Source organism: Narcine bancroftii, chromosome 10 (genome assembly GCF_036971445.1).
Source record: "Narcine bancroftii isolate sNarBan1 chromosome 10, sNarBan1.hap1, whole genome shotgun sequence".
NCBI lineage: Eukaryota > Metazoa > Chordata > Chondrichthyes > Torpediniformes > Narcinidae > Narcine > Narcine bancroftii.
In genome coordinates this window covers 29,905,583-29,919,415 of record NC_091478.1, presented here as the reverse complement: position 1 = coordinate 29,919,415, position 13,833 = coordinate 29,905,583, and the positions used below count along the sequence as shown (strand labels likewise).

The 13,833-nt window shown below is 43.5% G+C and overlaps 1 protein-coding gene across 2 annotated transcripts in view; it reads right to left on the bottom strand.

Annotated features, from left to right (window-relative positions):
• sh3pxd2aa (SH3 and PX domains 2Aa) overlaps nucleotides 1-13,833 on the bottom strand; it is a 205,028-nt gene that overhangs the window by 165,965 nt on the left and 25,230 nt on the right. For both annotated transcript variants that reach the window (XM_069900483.1, XM_069900484.1), the window contains exon 4: nucleotides 10,291-10,366. In XM_069900483.1, coding sequence (XP_069756584.1) covers nucleotides 10,291-10,366 — 76 coding nt within the window. The remainder of the gene's footprint in view (nucleotides 1-10,290; nucleotides 10,367-13,833) is intronic.

Below are 13,833 nucleotides of genomic sequence, written 5' to 3'. Positions count from 1 at the left end.
TTGAAATAGCAACTGCACTCACTTCCCTTCTCGGATACCCTTCGACATCTAGTACACTGCTAATGTCCTCCACAGTGAAGATTGATGCAAAATACTCATTTTATTTCTCTGCTGTCTTTTTGTCTCCCATTATTACAGTTCCAATGTCATTTTCTAGTGGTCATATACTTACTCATAGAAAGAATAAAGTGGATGACCTTGTAATACAGCTACAGATTGGCAGGTATGATGTGGTGGCCATCACGGAGTCATGGCTAAAGGATGGATGTCATTAGGAGCTGAATATTCAAGGATACCCAGTATATCAAAAGGATAGGCAGGTAACAGAGGGACAGGAGGATTCTGTTAGTAAGGAACAACATTAAATCATTAGAAAGAGGTGACAGAGGATCAGAAGATTCCAATTCATTGTGGGTTGAGTGAGGAAATGACAAGGGTAAAAAGACGCTGATGGCAGTTACGTACAGACCTCCAAACAGTAACCGCGATGTGAACAACAAATGACAACAGCAAATAGAAAAGGTGTGTCTGAAGGGCAGCGTTATGGTAGTCATGGGCGATTTTAACATGCAAGTAGATTGGGAAAACCAGGTTGGGACTGGATCTCGAGAGAAAGCGTAGAAAGCCTATGAGAAAGCTTTTTAGAGCAGCTTGTTGATGAGCCCATGAGGGGATCAGCTGTACTGGATTGGGTGTTGTGTAATACACCAGAGGTGATTAGAGAGCTGAGGGTAAAAGAACCATTAGGGGAGAAACTAGACAAATGTTGGTATTTCAGTGGAATAAAGGGAAATACAGTAGCATCAGAGAGGAACTGGCCAAAGTAGATTGGAAGGGGACACTAGTAGGGAGGATGGCAGATCAGCAATGGATGGGGTTTCTGCAACAAATGGGGAAGGTGCAGGATAAATACACACCAAAAAAGAGGAAATATTAAAATGGGAAAATGTCACCACTGTGGCTGACAAAGGAAGCTAAAGCCAACATGAGAGGGCATAGAAGGAAGCAAAAATTAGTGGCAAAATGGAGTATTGGGGAAAACAGGCAGAAAAAGTTTTTATAACTACCTAAAGCAGAAACGGTGGCTCAAGTGAACTTTGATTCCTTGGAAGATGAGAAGGGGAATTAACATTGCGTAACATGGAAGTGGCTGAAGATTTGCAACATTCTTCGTGGAGGACACATCTAACATGCCCAAAAAATAATTTGAAGGATGAGAAGAGAGGTGAGGACCTCAAAATGATTGCTACCACTGGAGATGTAGTGCTGAGCAAACCTGTGGACCTGGAGGGAGACGAGTCCCTTATCCCTGATCAAATGCATCCCAGAAAATTGGAAGAAGCGATGGCAGTTATATTAGAGGCATACATGATAATTTTCCAAAATTCTCTGGACAGGTTGATAATGCCCAGTAACATTTAACATTCTACCACAATCCATCGAGTCATACATCAAAGAAACAAGGCCACAGGCCCAGCTTGTCCATGGTGAACAACATGCCCTCCTACTTTAGTCCCACTTGCCTACATTAGGCCCATACCCTCAGAATCACCTCCCATACATGTAGTTATCCAAGTGTTTCTGAAAGAAAATTAACATATCTGTTTCCACCACTCTGGCAGTTCACTGCATATGCCCATCCCTGACTGATGTGCCACCCCTCACGACCCTTGTAAATACCATCCTCTCACCTCAGAGTTATGTCCTCTCCTCTTTAAGAAAAAGACCATCACTATTCAACTTATCTGTGCCCCTCATGATTTAAAAGACCTCAATAAGATCCTCTCTCAACAGCCTATACTCATTTTTCCAGTTTAATGAGATTGACAGATTTTGTGTGATCTCAAAGAACATAAAGGTAAAAGAAGCTAGAGTATAATATCTGACTAAATACATTTAGATTCCCGAATGGTCTTCCATTCTTGCATTTGTTTCTCTTTCTTGTGACAGTGCTGTCCTGTCATAAACTAAACAAGAATAATACATATTCTGGCTGCATATAATTACTGGCAGGGGATAGCTTGCTGACTGGTATATTAAAACACAAAGCATGTGTTTTTGCTGAAGTCAGGGGTTTTAATAGCACAAGAGCGGCACACCCACAAATAAATCCCAACAATTCAACAGTAACAGATGGCGACAAGCTGAACACTTTCTCTCAAAGGGCCAGTTTTAGGATGAAGGCTACAACCACAGAGTGAATATTGTGGCTTGAACTCAATTTAACTCAAGTTCACTTTTCAGAAGAGATATTATGTGAAGGGCTAGATGCACCACAGATGACATTGGCTCTGAATCTGCTCCACAGATTAACATGAGGTGAACTTAATCAAAGCTTCATTACAATGAAAAATCTGGAAAGAAAACCATGCAATAAATCACATAGGGAGCATTCAGGAAAGCTTCAAGATCTGTTGTGAACATTTTACATCAACAAGTAATTCAAACAATTATTTAGATCTTTAAAAAATATATGAATGCGTGAAAATTAAACTAGCTCCATAGACAACTCTACAGAAAAGTATTGAACTGGGGAAGGGCAAACTATGACATTATTAGACAGGAGCTAGAGAGAGTCAATTGGGAGTTGCTAACATTGTGCAAATCCACATCTGACATGTGGGAGTTGTCCAAGGACCAGCTGATTAGAGTCCAGAAGTAGCAAATTTCTGCAGGAGTAAAGACGAGGTAAGATGGCAAGGTAAGGGAACCTTGGATGATAAAAAATGTACATGAAGTCAAAAGCAGAGAGCAAGATCAATGAGGTGGCGCAGATGACATGCCATACATGTAGTTATCCAAGTATTTTGTTCCTTATCTTTTTTATATTTTAGGTTTCTTTGGGTTTTTCTTAAGTTCCCTTAAGGGTTTGTGACTTTACTGATATTTGGTTCTTTGTATTTGTTTAATTCATACAATTTTTTCTTTGTTGTATTAGGGTATGGGAGGGAGGGGAAAGAGGTAATGGAAAAAATAGACTCTGTAATGTTATATACTATTGTTGAAAGAGATTGTGTTGTTTGTTTGGACTTGTATGAGTCTTTGAATATCAAAAATAAAATATTCAAAAAAAAGGTTGAGAGGAAGCATATGTAACAGTTTTAGGAAGCTAAATTCCAGCAGGAATATAAAGATGGCAGGAAGGAGTTCAAGCAGGGCTTGAGGAAGGCCAAAAGGGGACATTAATGCATTTTGCGACGAGGATTAAAGGTATTTTAAGATTCAAAATTCAATTTATCGTCATGTAATAAAGATGGTGCAATATTACACAAAATTTGTTTTCATCTGCCGAAAACAGACACCAGGCAGACAGATTCAGCATAAGCAGAAATTCCCTAAAATGCCACTTAGTCAGAGAAAGAGAAGAAACAGAGGGTCCCCCAGAGTCATCATGAGTCCATGGATTCACCTCCAGCTTTTGCAGCCACACTTTATCCATTCCAAACCATCAGACACGATCAGGAATCCTTCAACACCCTCGAAACCCTCCCGCATCCCAGTTCCAATACCTGGTATCCCTTTTGCCAGTCTTCAGCTGTTTTGTAGCACAGTGTGAATCCTAGACCGCAGGCGTCAGCAGCCCACAGCCTGCATGGGTTCCTTGCCTCAAATCGCCAACAGCCTGCTGCCTGGGCGTTCTTCAGCATCTGATCAGATGTTGTGGTCACCGTCCCATAGGTAACTTCCTCTGCTTCTCCTCAGACCAGATGGGAGATTTTAAATGAAACCAACATCAACTCCATTTACAGGCTGTTTAAAACCTGTGCAGAGCTGATGACAGTCAGACTGGACAGTTGGTCCCTGTGGGAGTGCTGTGATTTCACTCCCCGCAGGTCCACGCAGGCAGTAATGCTGCCATTACAGTACCTCCACCAGTTTTCCACTTGCATTTAAATAAGGGAATGGCAAAGGGTGGGGTGGGGGGGGCAGGCAGGGAGGACCTTTCTCGGAAAAATGGGGAAATTGTGTTTGGAGTGGGTGAGTCTTTTGCATCAATATTTACCATGGACACAGAGGATGGTGAGAGCAAGGTGAAAAATGCTAGCATGTTTGGCTATTTTGAGATCAAGAAGGTGGTATTGCTGCATAAGACCATTGGGCCTCATGGGATATATCCCAGGTTATTAAAAGAGAAAAGAAAGGAGGCTGCTGGGACCTTGACAAAGATCTTTGTATCCTCACTAGCAACCAGAGAGGTTCCAGAAGATCTATGTTCAACATGGGAAATAGGGATAATCCAGGAGATTATTGGCTGGTGAGCCTCACAGGGATAGAAGGGAAGCTGTTGGAGAGGATGTACAGGGATAGGGAGAGGATTTAAGTGCATTTGGAACAACATGAGCTAATTATGGAGACTTGACATGAATTTGTGTGTGGCCAGTCATGTCTAACAAAATTGACTGATTTTTAAAGGGGTAACAAAGATGCTTGATGAGATAAGGCCATGATGTTATCAGTAAAACATTTGATAAGGTCCCTCGTGTTGGCTGATCCAAAAGGTTAAAATGCATGGGAGTCACAGTGGGAAGGTCAACCTTTCTCCATTAGACATCAATGGATTCATCGTGGACAGTAAAGAGCGTAAAATGTTTTGGTATGCATATAAAGGTCTACCTACCCAGGATCTACAACACCTCCTCATTAGTCAGGAAGATACAGTAGTGCCTACAAGGGTAACATGAGAGTCAGCAGTAAACACACCAAAATGCTGGAGGAACTCAGCTGGTCCTTTCAGCGTCCAAAAAAAAGAAAAGATATATTGCCAACGTTTCGAGTCCTTCCTCAAGGAATAAAGAGAATAGCCAGAAGCAGGAAATCTCAAAGTCTCAGAATTCAGACGATGCTGGCTGGGGAAAAATCCAACCCAACAAAAGGTGTGAAATGGATATTATAAGGGATGAGTTAAGAATTTATCATGTTTGTGCGAAAGGAGACAGGGAAAAGGGAGAGAGAGAGAGACAAGAGCTAAGGGAAAGCAATGGGGGAAGAAGTGGTGGGGGGGTGGTTAACGAAAGCCAGAGAAGTTGATATTAATGCCATCTGTTTGAAGGGTGCCCAGACAGAAGAGGAGGTATTGTTCCTCCAATTTGTGGATGGTCTCAGTCTGGCAGTGCATGAGATAATGGACAGATATGTCAGTAAGGGAATGGGATGGAGAATTGAAATGGGTGGCCACTGGGAGATCCGGGCTATTGCAGCAGACAGAGATAAGGTGCTGCGTCCGGTCTCTCCAATGTAGAGACTACAATGGGAACACCGGATGCACTAGATGGCCCCGGCAGATTCACAAGTGAATTGCTGCTTCACTTGGAATGACTGCTTGGGGCCCTGAATGGTGGTGAGGGAGGAGGTGTGGGCAAGTGGAACATCTCCTGCAGTCACAGGGGGAGGTCTCAAGAGGACATTCGGTGGGGAGGAAGGAGCAGACATGGGAGTCATGGAGGGAGCAGTCCCTGCATAAGGCAGCAAGGGGAATATGCAACTAGTAATGGGATCACATAGTAGGTGGCGAAAATGGCAGAGGATGATATGTTAGATGAGGATGCTGGTAGGGTGATAGGTGAGTACAAGAGGAATCCTGTCCTTGTTGTGCTTGGTGGCAGAGGGGGCCAGGGTGGATGTGCAGGTAATGAAGGATATGTGGGTGAGCGCCGAGTTGGTGGTGGAAGAGGGAAAGCCACATTGTTTGAAGAAGGAGGACATCACTGATGATCTAGCATGGAAGTCCTCATCCAAGGAGCAGATGCAATGGAGATGGAGCAATTGAGAGAATGGAATCCTTCAAGGGACACGGTGGGAAAAGGTGTAGTCGAGGTAGCTGTGGGAGTTGGTGGGTTTTTATAAAACTTGTCTCCTGAGATGGAGACAGAGAAATCGAGGAAAGAAAGAGTGAATTTGAAGTCAGGGTGGAAGTTTGCAGGTATGTGTAGAATTGGCGGTTGAATGCGTGGATCTAGCAGAGGATGAAGTGTAGGAAAGGTCTATGGCAGATCATGGCGACTGAGTTTGCTGTGGTAGCGAGACACTGGTACTTGCACATCGAACTGAGGGTAGTCTGTAGGATATGGCAGGAGAAGGGAAGAGAGCAGAAGTCAATGCCTGAGATCCTATTGGGGGCCAAAGTGGAATGCTTGGAAACGGAAATGGAATCCACATGGCACCAGATGGTGGCGGAGGCAAGTCTGGGTGAGAACATGGTCATAGTGCTTGAGAGAAGCAGGAGGTGCAGAAGGAAGCTGTGAGAGAGACTCCTACAGAACTCCTTTCAGAGAGAACTTTCAGGGTATGCATCCCTTGAAGAGATTTCGTAGTGGATCAACTGAACAGAGTGAAACACAAAAGTATGCAGGCACTGGGCATATAATAAAAATACACCGAAATATTGGAGGAAATCAGCCGGACTTTTCAGTTTACAAAAAAGCAAAGATATATTGTCAATGTTTTGGGCCTGAGCCCTTCCTCAAGGAATAAGCAGAATAAACCAAAAGCAGGATACCTCAGAATTCAGTCAATGCTGGCTGGGGAGGAATCCAACCCAACAAAAGGAGTGAATTAGATATGATAAGGGATAATGTAAGAATTTATCATGTTTGTCCCAAAGGAGACAGGGAAAAGGGAAAGAGACAGAATAGAGGTAAAAACAAGACAGAGCAGGGGGAATGCGATGGGGGAAGAAATATAGGCACAAGAACTAGGGGGCGGTGGGGGCAACTGCCCTCCCAAATTCAGGAAAAACAGTGGGGAAAATTCGGGCAAATCAAGAAAATAAATTGGACAGAGAAAGCATCTGACGTTCCCTGAGAGGTCACTGAAATCCATCATCATCACTCGATATATCTGGACCCCCCCCACCCCGGTGTGACTGACTCTGCTGGTTATAACCAGGGCCAGTGCTACCATTAGGCAAACTAGGTAGCCACCTAGGGTGCAGACCACAGTGGGGCGCAGTCAAGGTCTGACAAGTTCAGCTCAAGTGTGGCTACATGTTCGCGGAGTTTCCCAACAAGTAAGGCTTTAATTTTTTTGTGGGGAGGCCCTGTCCAGTGAGTGAGGGGCTCAGGGAGGGCAAGGAGATAGTGGCTCCCTGAGGGAGGAGCCACAAATGTCCTCACTTGGCCTTAGCATGGTACTGGGTCACTGAAGCACAGCACGTCCCTCCCTCTCCCCACCTCTTCAGTCTCTGCTCTGCTCCCCCCCCCACCAAGTCCCAGTTCCCCCAGTTCCCACTCCCCCGCTCCCACTTCCCCTCCCCACTCCCTCCCACTCCTACCCCCTCCCCCTCCCCAGCCACAGTGCAGGCCCTCTGTAAAGTTTTGTGCAAATCAACCCCTCTGCCCCCCCCTTATCCAAAGAGTCCCCATATGTCTATGGGAAGAAGTGAGGGGGTGGGGGTTTTAGCGAAAGCCAGAGAAGTTGATACTAATACCATCCAGTTGGAGGGTGCCCAGTTGGAGGAGGAGGTGTTGTTCCTCCAATTAGCAAGTGGTCTCAGTCTGGCAATGCATGAAACCATGGACAGACATGTCAGCATCTCCCACTGGGAGATCCATGCTATTGCGGCAGACAGCCACCATTGTCTGGTTCTGCATTCCTCCCCCAGCCAGCATTATCTGAAATCTGAGACTTTCTGAGATTTCCTGCTTCTGGCTTATTTGGCTCATTTCTTGAGGAAGGACCCAGGCAGAAACATCAGCAATATATCTTTGCTTTTTTGGTCGCTGAAAAGACCAGCTGAGTTCCTCCAGCATTTCTGTGTGTTTTTACAGCAATGCCTACACTTCCGAAGGAGGTTGAGGAGGGCAAGGTCAGCCTGATCTTGACATTTTACAGGAACACAACTGGGAGTGTCCTGTCTGGATGCATCATTGTGTGGTATGATAGCTGCAGAGCTTTGGACCAGAAGTCAATACAGAGGATCATCAAAACAGCTGAGAAGATCACCGAGGACTTCCTTTCCACTATTGTCAACATTTAACAGGAGGATTGTTTAAATAGTGCTCAAAGAATTATGAAGGACCCTTTGCATTCAGCACACAGCATCTTTAACTCACTAGGAAACACCGGTAGTTTCATCCCAAAGGCTGTGAGATTAATGAATAGCACTCTGTAACCGAGTAAATAATTCCAAAATAATTATATCCCCTTATTTTAAATTACAGTACAACTTTTATTATCAGAAATTGGCTTCTCCGAAACCCTCATTTATCTAAAATTTTTCCAGAGCTGAACTGACCAGGAACGTCAGGCTCCCGGTGGCAGCATCAGTGGACCCAGGCTCCTGGCGGTGGCAGCAGCGGAAACCTCAAGCTCCCAGGCAGGAGCAGGACCCTCGGGCTCCCAGCACAAGTGAGGCCTCAGTGGGAGGTATCGGTGATCAGCGGTGGCCAGCATTTTTTTTGGTGAGAATTAAACATTATTTTAACGCTTTAAAAGCCTTACCTTGTTGTTTGTGGTTCTTTAAACACTTGTTACAAGCGATTTGCTGTTGCTACTGGGCTGTTATTAAAAAATAACCAGTTCTCCGAAAAAAACGTTTATCCAAAATGGGCCCAGTCCCAACCTTTTCGGATAATCGGAGTTGTACTGTATATCATTATGTATATTAGTTACTACTATGAGCGTGTATTTTGTGTGCACTGTGGTCTTGAGAAACACTGTTTTGTCTGGTTGTATATGTACAATGATTGACGAGGTTGATTCCAGAGATGAGGGGATTTGTTCTGAGGAGAAATTGAGGCACCCTGGAACTATCCTTGCTGGAATACTGAAGAATAAAAGGAAATCTGAGAGAAACATAAAATTATGAAAGGGATAGATAAGATGGAGGCAGGAGTAAGTTATTTTTTTTTGCAGAGAGTTGTGGGTGCCTGGAATGCCTTGCCAGGGATGATCGTGGAGGATGAAACATTAGGGGCATTTAAGAAACTCTTAGACAGGCACATGGATGGAGGAAAAGTGGAGGGTTATGGGATAGGGAGGGTTCAGTACTTTTATTTAGGAATACTATATATGGGTCGGCACAACATCAAGGGCCAAAGAGCCAGTACTGTGCTGTAGTGTAGTGTTCTAAATTACACAGAATAGAGAAGGAAGTGTGGCCTCCTCTGCATCAGCGAAACCAAATGCATATTGGGCTACTACTTCACTGAATACTGCTCTGTTTGTGGGTCCAAGTTGAACAATTTCAAATCAGCCAATCATTCCTGCCCAGATACATTTATCCTTGGCTTCATCTGTTGCCAGGGTGAGGTCAAGTATATTCCTTCTATTTTCTTTGGCTTGGCTTCGTGGACGAAGATTTATGGAGGGGTAATGTCCACGTCAGCTGCAGGCTTGCTTGTGGCTGACAAATCCGATGCGGAACAGGCAGACACGGTTGCAGCGGTTTCAAGGGAAAATTGGTTGGTTGGGGTTGGGTGTTGGGTTTTTCTTCCTTTGTCTTTTGTCAGTGAGGTGGGCTCTGCGGTCTTCTTCAAAGGAGGTTGCTGCCCACCGAACTGTGAGGCACCAAGATGCACGGTTTGAGGCGATATCAGCCCACTGGCAGTGGTCAAAGTAGCAGGCACCAAGAGATTTCTTTAGGCAGTCCTTGTACCTCTTCTTTGGTGCACCTCTGTCTCGGTGGCCAGAGGAGAGCTCGCCATATAACACGATCTTGGGAAGGCGATGGTCCTCCATTCTGGAGACGTGACCTACCCAGCGCAGTTTGATCTTCAGCAGTGTGGATTCGAAGGCATGAACATCATTTCTAATTTTAGATAATCCTCATCTGCCTCTGGTTCCACTGTTCCCATTTCTCCTTTACCCATTTTTACTTTTCTCTTTCAGCCCCTCTCCACTTCCTGGAGGTCCACCCTTCCTCTATCCAATACCTTATCGTCTATTGGTTTCTCCCTTCATATACATAATATCATCCCTTTATACTTTAATCTCAAGAAAAGGGTCCCAACCCAAAATGTTGACTGACCATTTCTCTTCATGGATGCTGCCTGATCCATTGAGTTCTTCCAGCAGCTCAATGTTTGCTCAAGATTCCAGCATCTGCTGTTTTGGTGTTTCTCCACAAAGTAATAATGACTTTGCTGATAAAGTTAGGGTGAGCAGAAGGTGGAAGTAACCTTGCATGCAAAATGACTCCTGCTGGGATAATGGGTCATTTCTATGCCCCAAATCGTCTCCAGGTGGTGGTGGACCAGTTGCCCCAAGCTGGAGAAAGGAATGCATCCTCAAAAAAGCATGAAAAATTACTTTGAAGGGAGTAACGAATGACTTATTTAAGATGCTACGCACCAGGCAGAAATGGGATGCACCGCAATTTTGGATCCTTCTGTCCTCCTTCAACGGGAAACTTGTCCAGGAGCTGCATCTGCAGTGAGGAATGGTCAAAGGTATATATACATACACATGAAAAAGTATAACAATCTTGCTACCCATCAATGCTTCATGATACATTTCTATATAATCTCTGAATCCAATCTGCAACAAGAGCTACTATTCAGTCAGAAACAGATCTTAAGTACAGAAAATTAGAACATACAACATGACAGCACAATACAGGCCCTTCAGCTCACAGTTGCATGACCCATGTACACCAACTTCACAACAGTCTCATTCTTTTCCCTTCCTCACAACCAGGACCCCTACTTTTCTTACTTCCATATGCCTATCCAAGTCTTTTTAATGTCTTGATTGTATCAGACTCAACCCTCGGCAATGCATTCCAGACACCCGTCAATTTTTAATTTAAAAAAAACTTGTCTCTGACGTCTCCCCTAAACTTTGCTCTACTCACCTTGAACAGATGTCCTCTGGTATTTGCTATTTTTGTCCTGTGGAAAAGGTACTGGTTGACCACCCTATCTATACCTCTCCTAATCTTATATAATCTTATAATCTGACTCTGTTCAGACACCTCTCATCCTTTGTCACTCCAAAGCAAGGTTGTCAGAGCTTGGGCTTTTCTCCTTGGAGCGAAGAAGGACAAGAGGTGACAATGGAGGTCTACTGGTTTATAAGAAGCATAGATAGGGTGGGCAGCAAGTACCTTTTTGTAAGGACAAGAAGAGCAAACACCAAAGGGCACCTGTATAATTTGAGGGGAAGAAAGTTTAGGAAATGTCAGAGAGATTTTTTTTAAATATATATATACACACACATAGTAACGGGTCCTTGGAATTCATTGCCAGGGTTGTGATAGAGGCTGGTACGATATGGACATTAAACATGGACATGGATGTAAGGTAGGGAAGGTTTAGTTTTTGAGTAGGTTTACATGGGTCAGCACAACATCATGAGCCAAAGGGCCTGTACTGTGCTGTAATGTTCTATTATAGAAAGGATGTTGATGCTTTAGAGAGGGTTTGAAGGATATTTGCAAATGTGATGCCTGGATTAGGGAAACACCTCTTATTAAGCAAGGGTCTTCTGGAACAGCTCAAAATTTTCCTTACTTCGCCTGTGCCATCTTGAGTAAGAAATAATTGATTGTGCTTTTCCAGAAAGACCAGTTCTTTTAAATATTTCAATCAAGCAATCCAAATAAAGCAAGTTGGATTGCCCTCATTTAACACTACAGTAAAGAAACCAATTAACAGGGAAACTTGGATCTATAATACAATGTAGCATCTCCAATTTGGGAACCAAGACAAGGAGGGTGACAGAAGTGTGTGCTTTGGATCTCGTGATCATATCGCCATGAGTTTCAAGATAATTATAGAAAAGAATAGATCCTCAGATTGAGGTGCTAAATTGGAGAAAGGCCAATTTTGATAGTATCAGAAAGCTGGCAATTGTAGACTGGGACACGTTTTTTTAGAAAGTAGGAGGCCTTCAAAGGTAAGATTTTAAAAGTGCTAGTTTGTATATTCCTGTCAGAATTAAAGGCAAGGCAAATAGTTACAAAAAACCTTGGATTTTGAGAGCTAACGAGGCCCTGGTTAAGAAGAATGAGGCGTACACCAGTATGGGAAGCAAGTTAGATTCTAGAAGAGCAGAAGAGATGAGAGAAAACACGAGGAAATCAGAGGAGCTAAAAGAAAGTATAATATGGCTCTGGCAAACAAGATGAAGTAAAATCCCAAGGGCTTCTACAGATATATAAACAGCAAAAGGATAGTAAGGGACAAAATTGATCCTCTTGAAGCCAAAAGAGATGGGAAGATCTTAAATAGGATTTTTTGCATCTGTATTTACTCATGAGATGGACACAGAAATGATAAAAGTGAAGATAAACGGCAGGGAGGTCATGGAACCTCTATTGATCACAGAGGAGGAGGTACTTGCTACTTTGAGACAAATAAGGATGAATAAATCATTAGGGCCTGATACATATTCCCTTGGATCTTGAGGGAGGCTTGAGCAGAGATTGCAAGAGCCATAGTAGAGATTTACAAGAAGGTTCTCATGAAAGTTGATGAAGAAAAATGCAGTGAATGTCATCTAAGTTGGCTTTAGTAATGCCTTTGACAAGGTTCTGCATGGAAATTGGTCCTGTAAAATCAGTCTCTCCATATTCAGGATGTGGTAGTAAACTGGATTATACATTGGCTTCATAGGAGAAACTAGAGTGGTAGTAGATGATTTCCCCTCTGACTGTAGTCCTGTGACTCAGGGATCAATGCTGGGTCCTTTGCTGGTTTTCATCTATTTCAATGTGGTAAATGTGAAGGGAATGGAGGGATAACTATCAAGTGCAAGCAACAGATTTTTAGATTGATTCTGACATCATGTTTGGCACAGACACTGAGGTCGAAGGGCCTGTTTCTGTGCTGTTATACGACCTCGATTTCTTCCTGCCACAGTATCACACCACCATGTTCTGAGACACACATTTACATTGATAAACTTTATGCACAGCTCCAACCATGCTTTTGGTAAATACACTATTAACTTCAATGTTCCAGTGTTGAAAGCTGTTACTGTCCTGCTCATGCTTGCCAATATCAGAAAGCTTCTCAGTTCAATGGAAGCTTTCAGAATCTAATTTCTTTTCTATCCAGAATATTTCCTGTTTGTACAGTGCCTGCATTTTCGCTCTGCCACATTATGGTAACTGTAAAATGTACCTTTCAACTCCACAATCCTGTCCATAAGCTTCCAAACACATTTAAAATATTTGCAGGCCCTTGTCATATCGGCCCTTCTGCCCACAATGTTGTGCTGACCTATATATACCTTCCCAAAAAAACATCCCTCCCTACCTCATAGCCCTCTATTTTTTTTCACCATATGCCTCAGAGTCTCTTAATTGCCCTTATTGTCCCATTCTCCACCACCACCTCTGGAAATGCATTCCAGGTACCCACAGCTCTGTGTAAAAAAATTTAACCCTGACCAGTGAGGATTAGTAAGAATATCTCCTCCACAATCTCCACAAGTACCAGACCAAAACAGGACTGCATTCTCAGCCTTCTGCTCTACTCACTTTACACCTATGACTGTGTGTCTTGGTACGACACAACACCATCAACAAATTTGGTGGCAATACTATGGTGGAGGGTTGTAGAAAAGGGGGTGATGAGTCAGCATTCAGGAAGGAGATTGAAAGCTTGGCTGAATGGTGCATTAACAAACTCACACTAAATGTCACCAAATCCGAGGAGTTGATTGTGGACTTCAGGAAGGGAAAACCAGAGGTACATGATCCAGTGAGAATTGGGGAGAAAATAAGAGTTGGAGAGAGTGAGCACATTTAAATTTCTGGTTGTCACTATTGCAGAGGACCATTCCTAGACCCAACAGATGAATGTCATTGTGAAGAAAGCATGTCCGTACCTTAACTTTCTCAGGAGTTTGCAGAGGTTTGGAAGGACATCAAAAACCTTGGCAAACTTC